Source organism: Melospiza georgiana, chromosome 16 (assembly GCF_028018845.1).
Source record: "Melospiza georgiana isolate bMelGeo1 chromosome 16, bMelGeo1.pri, whole genome shotgun sequence".
NCBI lineage: Eukaryota > Metazoa > Chordata > Aves > Passeriformes > Passerellidae > Melospiza > Melospiza georgiana.
The window spans coordinates 16,602,182-16,616,397 of record NC_080445.1 but is presented as its reverse complement, the minus strand read 5'-3'; the positions used below and the strand labels follow the sequence as shown (position 1 = coordinate 16,616,397).

Sequence of the window (14,216 nt, the reverse complement as noted above, 5' to 3'; positions counted from 1 at the left end):
ACCGAACCCTCATTAGCAAAACCAGGTATCCTGAGCCCCAACTCTGCCACTGATTGGGATCTCATCCCTGAGAATTTTTACTTCTTTCATCACATTGCCTCTGCCCCTGCTAGCTCTTGAGTAGCAGATGTGGGAGAGGAATCCAGCTGCCCATGCTCTTTATCATCCTTCCTGTCAGAGCAGCTGTCCCTTTCACTGTTCCTCCAGGCTATTCAGAACCAAGTGAAATTTGGGAACATTTGCACACACCTGTTCACAAAAAGGTGTTTGAGAAGGTTGCAAAAGACTTCCAAGGGCAACAGAGCCATGTGGGTAGGTGGCAGCTCACTGAGAAAATCCTGAACAGGGATCTGGAGACTTCCCACTCTGCCAGAATGTTCTGAATGGGCACTGCAGGTATGAGGGTCTTTATTTCACAGTGAGCAATGGCTAAAGGTATGAGTTACACATTGTAGCATCCATATGAAGCAAATCATAGTAGCAACATGGTACTCACTTTGCATTTAATGACAAGATGAAAGACTGCACAAGGTACTCACTTTGCATTTAATGACAAGATGAAAGACTGCACCAGGGAACTCCAAAGGCTGGTAGAGAAAACAAGATACTAAACCTGGAAAATACCAATTGGCCCAACTAGGGCTCAGGGAAAAAATTAATTATCACATTGATGCTGGATGAGGGGGGAGAGAATTCAAACAGCAGCAAGTAAGAGCATCCCCAAAGGGGAATCAGTAACATAGGGATGGGCAGAACAGGCAGGGGAAGGGTTAGTTATAAGCACAGCTGGACCAGATAAGAGAAACATATTTCATTACAGGGAGCCATATGCCCTACCTTTTAAGAGGTGTGTTAAGTTAGTCTGTTTTCCCCCCTTTCCAGCCACCTCACAGTCAAGGAGTTAGTTACAGCACAATGCACAGATCTAGTTAGTGAGGGTGGTCCAGAGCACCTATCCCTTTTAACAGACCTGTGTAACTTATCAGGGGTCTGGGAAGTGTCAGCCACACAATGCACAAGACGGACTGATGCAAGCTCCTGGCAATCACACAGCACTACTTGGTGCCCTGCTTATGCAGCAATCCCAGACAAGGCTACTAAAGCTGTGTCTCTGGATACACTGACCCTGCCCAGTGCAGGGCATACGGCAGTGAACCCCAGCACTCCTCAGGCTGACCTGGACTCAGCTGGCATGAGAGAACAGAGAGAGACACTCGAAGTACTGTAAAGGCTTAGACCATTCCACAGAGAATTAATATGGCCTGTAATTCCAGTAACTGGAGAAAACGGAAATCTGGAAAGCAAGAACAAAAGCAGGTAAGTTCCTATACCCCTTGGACCACAAAAAAAGGAGCACATAATGTGTGAGGGAGGGCTTGGCTTCACGGCATTACACACTTCAGCACCGCACTACTGAAGAGCAGGTTTGCTGTTGCTGTCACTCAAGGAGCACAAAGTTACTTGCTCAAGGTGACAGTTGCAGAGCTGGAACTGAGCACTGATCTACTGAAATCTAGGTTGCCTGTTTTGTCTCATCCACCTCATGACTGAGAACACAGAAGTGTCTGCTAGCACCTTTCCATCTAGTCACCAGGTCAGCAGACATCTGCTACACCACTATACTTATCCTATGGCTGCTTGCTAGGTAGCACCAGCAAGCTCCCTGGCTCCAGAACACTCACTCATCCCTTATTTTCAGCAAGCTGAACAGAACATCACATCAGATCTGAGGTCCTCTCAAAACCCAGAGTTAAAAACAAAGGCCCTTTTTCAAGGCCATTACCTTATCCTTCAGCTGCTGGCAAAGCTGCAGTGAAACTGTGAAGAAGACAAGGGCATCATTTAACCATGGGACAACACATTCCACTTTATGGACATGGCTGACTTCATATCGCTGGCTGCCAAACTCACTGGAGAGGGGGGAAAAGAGCACAGCTTCACACACAACAGCATAGAACTCAACTGTCCTACATTCCCATCGGAGAGATTATGATGATCAGCATCTGGCAAAGTTACAGAATGCAAACACTCAAGTCCACCTCTGACCAGATTTACAGTTAAGCTAAAGGGTGAAGTTAGGAACTTCCCTTCATTCCAGACAAGGACAGAGGCAGGGAATGCAGATGGCAATGCCAATAACCAAACACTCATTTTTGTTGTAAACTCTCATCTCTAGATAAACTAGTGGTACTGTCTAGATGGGCTGAATCCTGGAAATTCACATATTCTGGCCTTTAGGACCAAGTCATTCAAAAGACACAACAGAGCATTCACAGGTACAGCACGTGACTCAATCGAGGTTTTCCACTTCAGAGATGCTATAAGAGAAACTGCATGTAGGTGTTCGGATTTCACCCTCAAGACATACCAACACCTGTTATCCAGGTACACTACCCTTGTAGTGACTGTACTTACAACATGGCCCCAGGATTGTGCAAAACAGACCCTCCAGCAGGCTTGAAGTTCTAGAGAAGGAAAAGGTGATTAGGATTTTGATGTAGTAAATGAACCACTTAGAAGAAAGACAATTAAGGCTCACACTTTCAGTAGCCTGACATCAAGAAACACCCATGCTCTATTAGCCTGGACCCTCCAACAATATGAAATCCCTTTAGTTAGAACCCTTCCTGCTCCTTCATGAAAGGAGTTCATTCCTTCATTGGCTGAGTTCAATGTAGCAACAAATGTTATCACTACAGAAATAAGATTAGAAGATCCAGAAGAGAAACAAAATCTAGATTTTTAGGAAAATCTTTCTTATGGAAGGACTGCATTTCATAAAGCTTAAGAGTTTAAGGCTGTTTTTACAGGACATCAAGTTGACCCATGCAACAGGTGAAGCAGAAAACTATCTATCGAAATTCCATGAGGAAACCCAATGTGCTACTCAGATTAAACTGGATTAATATAATTATGCCACAAAATTATCAAACTGTATTTAAAGTATTTGCTAAAAAATGCCTTACTCCAGAGCACTGGTATGTTCTTCTGGGCTAAGCAGCCATGCCCCAAAGTAGATTTAGAACCAGTGTTCTGTGTGCAGCAGACCTAAACACACTTAGTACCAGCTAAACTTATTTCTGCATTATCTTATGAACATAACATTGCACCAGGTAGCAGTGTGATCTCCTCCTCACAGTGGAACGTCAGGAGAGGAAACTAAACAAGGCTCATGAGATAGCAGGCATCACCTTGGTTGTGCTGGGCTGCATCACGTGGAGCTGGTAGACAGTGAGGCACAGCTTGTTCAAATTAATATAGAAATTCACAAGGATGTCTGGAGGCAGCACAGGAGTGAACATTTTCTGGCAAGAAAATTAGTTTGTCAGTGAAAAGATCATAATTTCTAATGCTGGGAAATCATTCCCTTTTCCCAAGCCACACTACAATTACCCCATGTCAAAAGAAGAACATTAGGAGAGAAACAAAGACTGAGCAGCTGCAGAAAATGACTCTTGCTCTCACTGCTCTTTATCAAATGATACAGGCATGAGAGTGACAAGAGAGGATGGAGCAGTGTTCACAAGGGCAAATCATCCCTGGACAAGACTCTCGGGCAGAGAACAGAACTTATTCTCAAGAGAACCAGAGTCCTCATACCCAAGTCATCTGCATTCCCACAGGAAGATAAAGAACAGTCAAAACCGATCAGGATTTGCACTTGCTTCAGTTCTGCCTCAGGAGACACTTCAGAAACCCACTTCCACCAAGATGCAGCCCAGTATCCAAACTGTTGCAATGCTGCCAGACCTGTATAGAGATCTAGACCATCACATACTTACTGTGAGACCACTGGAGGCAATTTCTGGTAGTGTCAGAGTGGCAGGAGTGGTCAGTCGATTTCGGGCTCTGGAGAGCTGCAACATCACAGCATCCATAAGCTACAAGGTAATGTACAGAACCACTGCTGAGTGTGATTCCTGGACAGCTCTGGGCAGAGTGATGCAGAATCCTACAGCCTTCTGCAAGTGTTAAAACAACAATTGCCACTACCCCCCATCCTTCCAGGAATTCGGGAACTTAATGGGAAGGGCTGGCTCCCACATAAATGCAGTTTAACTTTCACCACCATCAGAGACTTATGAGACAGGTCAGGAGTGTTCAATACCAGCGAATGCTGAGAGAACAGCTGTTCATGACAAGAATACCAAGCCAACATGAGATCAATTACTGATGCTACAAAGGCATCAACAAACTCATCATCAGCTCTTCAGAAGAACACACATTAAGGTAAAAACAAGCTGTATTCTCGGTGTCCCCACTCACACATCACAGGTCCAACTGCTGCATGGGCTCCCTCTGCTCATAACCAGCTATGAGTGAGGCAGTAAATAAAAAGAACCAGCTCGTTGTGAGGCCAATCCTGCCAGAAACCACAGTTCAAAGGTTCTTCAGGCAGACTTCCTCTTCCAGAAAAAAAGGGGAAGCAACATGTCTGTTACAGACCTCATGACTGCTAAGATGAAGGCATTTTGTATAATGACTAATATCTCCCCTCACTTCCACTTGAGTTTTCTCATGTTTGATGATGTGATGAATTCTAATAAGCAAGCCAAAATTCTGTTGCCTTCAGAGAGCATTTTCAAGCAGAAGGTTGGGCTTCACTGCCATGCAGCAGCTGCTCTGTATTAGACCCCAGAAAATACTACTGGCAAGAGAGAAGTCACTTTCAGATTTTCAGTAAATCACAAGTACTGTCATCTTCTGTTTACTGATGGCTGCCTCACTGCTGCTCTTGCCTGCAGCACTGATCAACAGAGAGTAAGTTATGTAACAACATCATCCACAGAAGATCAAGGAATATCCTCCTACATTATCACTGGTGTGTAACGGTGCAGTGACTGCTCAGATTACTGTTCACCAGGATGTACAGCCCTGTTACTAATGCTAAACTAGTACAGATGCATATAAAATATGAGGTCACGTGGACACTGCTTGACATGGGTATGCATGGGTACAACTATTAAGTCTGTTTCCACTAAGAGACTCAGACAGTCATCTGCATTAACTGTGTTTAAAACAACAAATGGAGGGAAGAAAAATGCATGTTCCTACCCAAGCATCAGGAGCTTTCTCCTCACCTTGAGCACCTCCAAGCCTGTTTTGAACTGGTAGTTCGCATCTCTGTTCATAAGCAGATAAATGGCTTGGTTCACATGGTTTCTAGCGTCCTGGATCTGCAAAGGTACAAATACAGTCCTATGAAAGAAACACCCTGTAAGAACATGTACTCGGAAGTAAAGGTTTCCCCAGTTATCTCACTGATCTTAAGAATGGTGTCTTCTCAAATGTAATGCCATGTCTAAATGTCAGATACTGTCTAACACAAACCTACCACTGGTTCCCAGAAGCATTACTGGGTTCTCCACTCATGGACTGGAGATACAGAACAGTCTGACAGCTACAACCTGGATTGTCAGTACAAATATTGCTCCTGTCCTGAAGTGACATCAGGCATTCTCATCCTGGGAGTGCTCTGACTATGACTGCTAGGTAGGAATTCTCACTGGTAATGGCATACAGCAGTCAGTTCCAGCACCATGAACAATGATTTCATCCTATCAGAGCTAAAATAAATGACATCAATGAACAACAAGCACTGATTTCTAATACAGTGTCTCTGTCAATATCAGTATCAAAGAGTACTTTAAAGTGAAATTGTTGGGATTGAGAGTCATCTCCAGCATCAAGAAGCTGTGCCATTGTGTGGGACCGGACCAGACTCAGGACACAGCTGGCTCAAGTTCCTCTCAAGCAAGAGGAACACAGTCACAAAAGCAAGGTTGACAGGTGTATCCTTGCTTTCATGAGAGCAACGACAAACCAGAGGAAGACAATGGCCCTGGGAGAAGCTGACTGCATTCAATTTTAGGGAGCAGCATGAAAATGGAAAAACAAACCCAAGGAGTAAATTAGAGGGTGCTAAGCAGAGAAGCTTGTACAAGAAGTGTCTGCTGGGAGACAGGCTACACAGCTTGGGGTATTTGTAGTTTGATATATTTACAATGCCCTCCAGCAGTCACAGCTCCCAGCTCTACATCCTTGTAGAAGCCTCCCTGGCATAGACCTGGCTCTGGTTCCTTCTAATGCAGAGCTCAGAGAATACAGAACAGCCCTGCTCTAAGAAAGCTCTTGCACTGGAGGCCACAGAGAGAAGAGTGAGAATGGTAAGTCCACTGTCGGACTGCAGAGAGACTGCAGCTACTTGAACATCTCCAAATACCAGCATCTCCAGCCTTGAAATCTCCTAGAGGCTTCTGAGCAAGCTAAACTGCTCCTGGTAGCACTAACAACCAAACAATGCCAACCCTGCTGTTATGATGCTCCATTCATATTCCCCCTTGACTCTGATTTCTTTTCTAATTAACTTCCTCAAAATTTATGTGCCTGCACTTGTGTTCCTCAAAAATGTGCCTGCACTACAACTTCTTACCCATGACTTCACTTTGTACAGAGAAATAAAACTCCAACTATCACCACTCAGTAAGGGAAGACACTCCTTTGAGATGCTAATTTTTAATTCAGACAGGCCAAAGATCACCATATAACCACTTTAAATGCTTCTGCACTCAGTCCTTTAGGCACTCACACTCATATCTGAACAACGTTAGAACACAAAATGCAAGTAAATAAAGGAAGCTGTCTTCCATAAAAGCTGATTGAAGTCTTCCAACCAGGCCGCAGTACAAAACAGCCACAAAAGAGGAGGCACTACTGAGTGCTGTCACAAAAACTTTCTTGCTTTGTTGCAAGGCATAAACAAACACAGTCAAGTCTGGTATTAACATCCCAAGTACGCAATTTTCTAGATTTCTACAAATTTGATAGTAGAGCTTTCACTGCTAAAGCAGATGTTGGGAACTGCACTCAATGCCAAATGCACTCATCCCGTAGAAAAACCTGAGCTATGGCACGAGGAAATACATTGAATCCATCTTCCTCCAACCTACTCAGCTGTGATAAATTGAGGCAAACCATGTCTTCAGATACTAGGTCAGGTCCTGAAATCAGGTATGTCCCAGAAAATGATGGGAAAGAGATTCTGGTTCTGGACAGCTGCATTATTTCAACTCCTTACCTGAGGGAACTCAGACATGCTACTGAACACAATAATTTGTTCTCAGTGTAAACAAATGCATCTGTAAGAGAATGAGAACATGCTACTCCAAGCCCCTGAAGCTGCTCTTTGCCCTTCTAGCTTGTGGTAACATGGGACAGTCCTGCACAGGCACCTCAGGCACTCCTTTACAGGATCATGACTGCTATGCAGACAGCCTTCAGATCAACTGGTGTCTAGGGAATGAGCCCACCCAGGCACCCCAACTCAATTTAACTGATTTAATTACACCTGCTTTCTCCTTTAGCTTTTACCACTGTAGCTCATGTGGAATGGACATAACAATCTCAAAAGACTAAAGTTACTGCTCAGAGAGCACTGAGGCTGTGGATGGGTGGGCATCTAGAGCCAACAGGTACCTGCTGCAATTTCCACTGCTTGTCTTCCCGGAATGCAAAATGCAGGAGCTGATTGTTTCTGGGCATTTTCAGATTAACATCCTTGAAAAAAGAAACAAACACATGAGAGCAAGAAATGCCTGTATGCAAAAGATGGGGGCTGGCAGTCACATTCCCTTCTTCCAGACCATCCTAGCAAACTGCCTTCTGCAATCCTGGCACAGCCAGAACCTCAGTGCTTCCACAGGATGATATTAATACAAAGAATAGGTTGAAATGCACTGAGTGAATCAGGATCCTAGCAGGACACATGACCTCAGCCCAGAAGGTCCCCAGGCCAACTTGTTATTACACAACAAAGGTGGTGAAGGCAAGGAATCCCAGTGGAAGTTGACTACAGCACTCAGCACCACGTGGTGGTGGTAGAAGGGGATATCAATTAGGGAGAACTGACAAAGAACACTGATCACTGGTAACACAAAGCCAGGGTGACCTCCCTCCCTGAGGTGATCAAAGGCTGATAAGGGTGACACCCACCCACTGCCGTACAAAGCAAGAAACGTTGCAAGTACTCACAGCTTGACACAGTGCATCTCCCTGCAGCGTCATCACACCTTTCACCTGGTCTGTGCTGGAATGAGAGGAAACAGCTAGGCAACACATGTCACAAGAGGCACCTATCAATTGCCAGCCTAAAACCTCCCCTCCTCGTCCTATGTAGCCAGCACAGCTCCTCCTGCCCAAGGTCTGTACACTGCTCCTGCCCAGTAGCTGAACAACCATACACACACTTTCAAGTCCCCAGTTCCTGGCCTGTGGTGAACTCCAGTCATATTCTTTATGGGCCACCTCATCCTAACTGCTCTGCCTAAAACATTACCTTCATTTCTGATCCCATTCTTATTCCATTTATCACCTGTCAACAATTTGGCTGCTGTTACAAACAGCTCCAGCAGGCACAAGCACAAGACAATAAATTAATTACTGACATTGAAGAGTTAGATGATTCCTATAGGAGTTGAAAGCTACAACCCACACCCCATTCCAAGAGAAAAGACCCTAAATAAGTAAAACCCCACAACCTTCAAAAAATAAAAACCCTACACCCTAAACTCTTTAAAAGGTCCTGCAAGATGACGCACATGTATAACAGTCTGAGGAGAAGACTGAAGCATCTAGTTGGGCCCTACCTTATATTTTACTATATAAGAGACTCTTTTGATCAACACTACAAGATCCACCTTACAACAACAAATGAAAACTAAGTTAACTAAGATCTGCAGAAGACAATGTTCAAACTTAGTACAGAATTACTGCGTGATTCCTTGCAATGATGTGACAGTCCTAATGACTAAGGTTAATTGCTTTGTGAAAAGCCTGTGAACTCCACCAATACTGAGACCACTGAGGATCAAAAAATGGATATCAATTTCAGAAGAACTGCACACCAATAGCACCTTCTGCACAAGCCTCAGTTTGCTTTGTGTGAAGGAGATTTACTATTGCTATTTTACGGAGATTAGGAGAAAGGTTAAGATTTCTCCATAGTCAGGGTCAGAAACTGAGCCAAGAGCAGAATTCAGGTCTTGTAACTGCAACTCCCTGTGTCATAATCACAAAAATGCCCTTTGGCAAACTGCCCACAGCACTGAGGCAACAAACAGGCATGTGGTCAGGAATCAGTGACTACATTATAGGTGTCAGCACAAAATGGCACAAGGCTGGCTCAGGCAGCTCTGGAGCACAGCTACAGACTGTTACCTTCACCTGCCATGAAGTTTGTTTTCCTTAAGGCAAAATCTCCTATTAAAGAAAACCCAGGCCTTCTGCAAAGCCCTACACCACAGATCCTCCAGGAGCTGCACCATTTGCTGCAGAGGGAAGTGACCTGCTGACCATCACCACTTACCCTGATGTGCTTAGTACAAAGTTCTCTTGCTTGACAGCTCCTCCTGAGCCACTGGTGGGTAAGGCAAAGCGGTGGGAAGCCTCCTGCCCAAGAGAGGACACAGTGAATGCTGGAGCATCTGCCTGGGTCCAGCACACCATGAGCCAGGAACAAAGATAATGTGGACACCATCAAGTGGCTAAATATGTAGCAGTCAACTCTGCCAGCCTCCTGAAGCTAACCAAGCAGAGCACTTGGATTTCCTCGTACTACAGGACTGATGAAGCCCAGGAGGAGGCTCAGCGCACACAACCCATGGTGAAAGGCATTTTCAAATCCCACACCCTGGATCTGGGCAGTGCCAGCAGGATCCCCAAGTTGCCCACAGAAGGAGCAGGACCTGACAGCTCAGCTCTGCATACCCTCAGGCACCATAGTGCTGCCCCTTATCACAGCTGGTCTTTACACATGAAGGAAGTGTAGAGAGAACACCAGCCCTCCCCAGCCCTTCATCTGCTTATACTGGCTGGTGACTGCCCTTTACACACTTCACCCTCAAAACTATAATAAATTCTTCAAAACAGGTACTATATATAAAGGTACTGCAATCTATTGTCACCTGCCATTGACTCCAGTCCTGGGGTTTTGAGTCAGCACTATGGCACTCGCACCTGCTCTGGCACTTGCCCCTCACATCCACAGTTTTGGCCCTGCTCTTCCATCACTCCATAACCTCTAAAAGCCTGAGAGTGTTAAGGGGCTGGGCCTCTTGAACATTGATCCAGCAGACACACAGTGCACTCACCGTGCACAGCGGTCCCTTTGGCCAGTTCCCCACTGGCTGCTTGGAAAGAGTCAGCCCCGCAGCACATGCTCAGGCTGGAGAAAGGTGAGAAAAGGGCTGCCCATCTGCTACAGCTGAACACATCAGGCCTCTGAAACGGGCAGGTACCAGCAGAGGAGTGGGCAGGTTGAGGAAAGGATGATTTTGAACAAGGAGAGCGCATGCCAGTAATTACTGCACAAGTAGCAGCTGTCACCTAAAGGCCACGTTGCTTGCTTCCACCAGCACACATCAGAGTTACAGCAGATTCAGATTCTCTATTCCAGAAAATATTTGTATCTCAGTCAAATGCCTGGCAGATAGGTCTGGCTGGCTCCATGTATCTTTTCAAAGCAGCTCTCAGCAGAGGGTAAAGAACAGAGAAATCTTGGGGGTATCAGATTTACTGTGAGTCCTCAAGAGCAGAGGGCAAGCAAGCACCAGGGAAAGAACTGAACATGCATGAATGGACCTTTCTGTGCAGCCTCTACCAAGAACTTTTTCCTGCATCAGAAACCTATCACCATTCCTTACACAGAAGGTCAAACAAAACTCAGACAAAATTAACCTCACCTTCAAAATATCCTGCAGCTGTCTCAAAACAGCATGGACCTCTTCTTGTAAAAGCCATTTAAATTCTTCTTCCTATGTAATGGAAAAATAGAAGTGGAATCATTAGACATCAAACACTGCAAGCAAATCTCTCAGACATATGCCAAAATTATTTAAGTTTTAAGTGTACTGTTCTGCGCTGTTTAAATAAAGGAGAACAAAAGTTTTCTTCCTGATTTGTTGAAACGCCTCAGTCTCCACATCTCCACTTCTCCATCCCAGTCCAATGAAGTGTCCTCATTTTTGCCCTTTGTTTAAGAAAGCAATTTGGTACACAAATCATTGTAACAAAAAACCTAGAATTGAATGCAACTTTCAGAGCAAAGTAAAAATACTACTGTGTCAAACACTGGGGCATCTTTTTATGCTTTTGAGATGGACTCACCTGGCTGCCAGACACTACCCAGCCTCCCTCACTGCCCCTTCCTCAGAAGGAAATAAGATAATAGGCCAAGGTAAAGCTAGAGAGATTCATTACCAACTCCTGGTACAGACAAAACTGAATCAATTTGCAGACAAATTTGTTGCTAATTAGGTGGTAAGAAACAAAGATATAAACTAAAATGAGCATCCCCAGCATTTCCCAAGCAATAACAGTCTAAAACCAAAACAGTTAAAATGAAAAGGGCCGGGGGGGGGGGGGGACTCCCAATCATTGGGGCAAATTCAGTAATGAACAAGTTCAGATCTGATGACTCACTGCCTTGAGCCTCCATTGGCTGCTGCCACAGAGAAGCCTGTATAAAGCAGACCCTCAAAGCACATCTAGTGTTCCTGTTAAACCATGAGTCCCCATGCAAGTCATCAAAGAAGTGGGGAACAGAAACAAGCATGGGATAAAGAAAAGATTGCCACTTGTCATCCTGTAAGAAAAGAGAAATTTTCCATGGGGAGAGTTCTGAGCAGCTTGTCCACAGAAAAACAGGCAAGCTATGGTCAACTCAGATTTTTAAGCTTGCAGTTTCTCTGCTAGATGGTTCCAGTTCACCATGAGGAACACAACCCCCCACTGAGGTGTCATCACATTATGCAAGTTATCCCAACAACCAGTGGGACAAAATCAGGTTTGTTTCAGCAAACATTTATCCAAGGCAGGCGCACACAAAAAAGCCAGGCAGGATTCTCTGTTATCCTTCAAAGCAGTTTGAGTGCAGGACCACCGACTTTGACACTTTAATCCTCTTTTGGGTTTCTGGGAATTATACTGATCATAGAATATTCTTAACTGGAAGGCAGCCACAAGGATCATGAAGTCCGTGTGTGGGCTCTACACAGGACAGCCCCAAGAATTCCACCACGTGCCTGAGAGTGTTGTCAAAACTCTCCCTGAAATCTGTCAGTCAGGGTGCTATGACCACTGCCCTGGGGAGCCTCTTCCAGTGTCTGACCACCCTCTGGATGAAGAAACTTTTCCAAATATCCAGCCTAAACCTCCCCTGACAGAGCTCCATGCTGTTCCCTCAGATCCTGTCACTAATCACCAGAGAGAAGATGGATGTGCAACTCTCACTCTGTAATGTTTGGCGTCCTCCAGGTTCCCAAAGGAACAGTGATCCCATGGGTGCAGCAGATACGTTTAGCACCTCCAACATCCACCACTATTATGCAGGTGTTTCTACTCAAAATGCCCATTGGTATGTTTCTTCCCTTTAGTCACAGCAAGAAACTGCCTTTCCCCTGCCCATTAATTTTGGAGTAAGCCAAGTTGGTGCACATCTGTGTGCTACACAGCTGTGTTTTTGGGGAATGCTGGTCATACGATTCTAAACCATATGACATTAGAAAAACCCGTTTTCCCATGTGGATTTCCATCCAGACCGACGTATCTCTAAACCCTATCTCCATACCGAAGATGTCATTGCTCCTCGGAGATCCTGTTCCGGGGAGGCCGCAGCGACGCCTGCTCTGCGCCGCCCCCGCGGCTACCAGCTCACTAGGGCGGTTCGGGCACCCACCATGTGAAGGGCGCTTCAGCGGGACACCAAGGTCAAAGGGCACATTCACGGTGTGCCGGGAGCAGGGCGACCCCGGCCCTGCCACCCCACCCAACCCCACCCGGCCCATCGGAGGAGCAGCGTCGGTGGCAGAGAAGCATGGGCGCCGCTGCTGGGCGAGGCGGGAGGAGGCCGCGGCCTCCAAGCCACACGGCGACGGCGCTCGGGCACCGGCCCGAAAGCCTGACCCGACAGCATGCCGGAACTTTGGCAGCGCCTCCAGTTAAGGCAACTGCACTAGGGCTGGGCCCGAGCAGCCCCTGCACAGGGCTCGGCCCGGACCCAGGCGCAGGTGACGGCCTTGCCGCCATTCCGCGGCTCCCCGCCCGAGCCCGGCCAGACAGAACGAATGTGCGGGGGCCTAGCAGCGCTGTCATGCGCAGGGAGAAGCCCCTGTCGCTCGCCCCGGCCCCGCCGAGCGCCCGCCCGACTCACCAGCACCGCCCGCTCCCCCTGTGTCGCCATCGCCGCCGCCATCCCGACACCGCCAGCCCCGCCCCCAGCACCGCACGCGCACGGCCCAGCAACGCTTGATTGGGCAGCGCCCCTCTCCACCGCCCGCGAGGGCGGGGCCCCGCGCGTGACGACAGCAGGGCGGGACTTCGCCCGCACACGCCCCGAGCGCGTCCCCGCTGCCTGATAGGTCAGAGCGGCCCGTCCCCAGCCCAGCGCACATAGGCGACGATCAAAACGAACCGCGTGTAAGAATACTCAAGAAGTGATGAAACTTCCACTCATTTAAAATAAATACATTTATCCTGGCAGTGAGGTCTTTGTATAGAAGTCGGTGAGTTCCCTTTCACAACGGTTGTACTGCGAGCGAGACGAGAGGTGAGGGCATAGCATCTTCACCACACCAGCCCCTGGGGAGGGGTAGGAACAGCCCCAGTTCCTGCTGTAAGCACAGCTCTCGACTTCCTATCTGTTGCTTTTAATGACAGTGCTCAAAAAGAGTGCTTCCTCGGGCACCTGTAACTCAGTGCACCTGAAACCCACTATTATCTACACTTCATTTCATCCTCACACCTCAGGGCAGGAACAGCTACTGGTGTCCAAGTGTCTGATTATCCACGAGCAGTATTCAGAGCTTGTAAACATTTCAGTTAAGGATCATATCTTAGAATACCAAATTAACTGCTGAGTTACTGTTCACAGAATCATGGGATGGCTGGGGTTGACGGGATCTTTAATGCTCATCTCATTCCACCCTCCTGTGATGAATCTTCCACTGGATTAAAAAAAAAACCCAAATGCCAGAAGGATTAATATCCCAGCCCAAAACTTAACAGAAGTTGTCATCAACACCGGAATATTAAAACCAAGGATCCTCCTCTCATCCCAGATGCATGTAGCCCTCTGCACACAGAGCATGGAATTTATCCAAACTTATCCTCTGTAATGCCTCACTGAGAGTTTCAAGCTTGAGCAATGACTGAAGTGCTCT

At 46.6% G+C, this 14,216-nt stretch overlaps 1 protein-coding gene across 1 annotated transcript; it reads right to left on the bottom strand.

Annotated features, from left to right (window-relative positions):
- Positions 1–527: 527 nt before the first annotated feature.
- On the bottom strand, positions 528–13,282 carry ROGDI (rogdi atypical leucine zipper). Its single transcript, XM_058035395.1, has 11 exons — positions 13,208–13,282; positions 10,740–10,811; positions 9,365–9,447; positions 8,032–8,086; positions 7,477–7,557; positions 5,082–5,177; positions 3,783–3,881; positions 3,192–3,305; positions 2,416–2,465; positions 1,784–1,910; positions 528–1,294 (listed from the first exon to the last, which is right to left on the bottom strand). Exons 1-11 carry the CDS (start codon positions 13,247–13,249, stop codon positions 1,253–1,255), a joined length of 861 nt encoding a protein of 286 aa, XP_057891378.1. The 5' UTR covers positions 13,250–13,282; the 3' UTR covers positions 528–1,252.
- Between the last annotated feature and the right edge of the window lie 934 nt (positions 13,283–14,216).

Excerpts from the sequence above, each read along its gene's own strand:
- ROGDI (XM_058035395.1), bottom strand. The coding sequence starts at position 13,249 with ATGGCGGCGGCGATGGCGACACAGGGGGAGCGGGCGGTGCTG. Across the intron at positions 3,306-3,782 it reads TTGCCTCCAGTGGTCTCACA|AAAATGTTCACTCCTGTGCT; the intron begins GTAAGTATGTGA and ends TTTTCTTGCCAG. Across the intron at positions 2,466-3,191 it reads TGCAGCCCAGCACAACCAAG|AACTTCAAGCCTGCTGGAGG; the intron begins GTGATGCCTGCT and ends TTCCTTCTCTAG.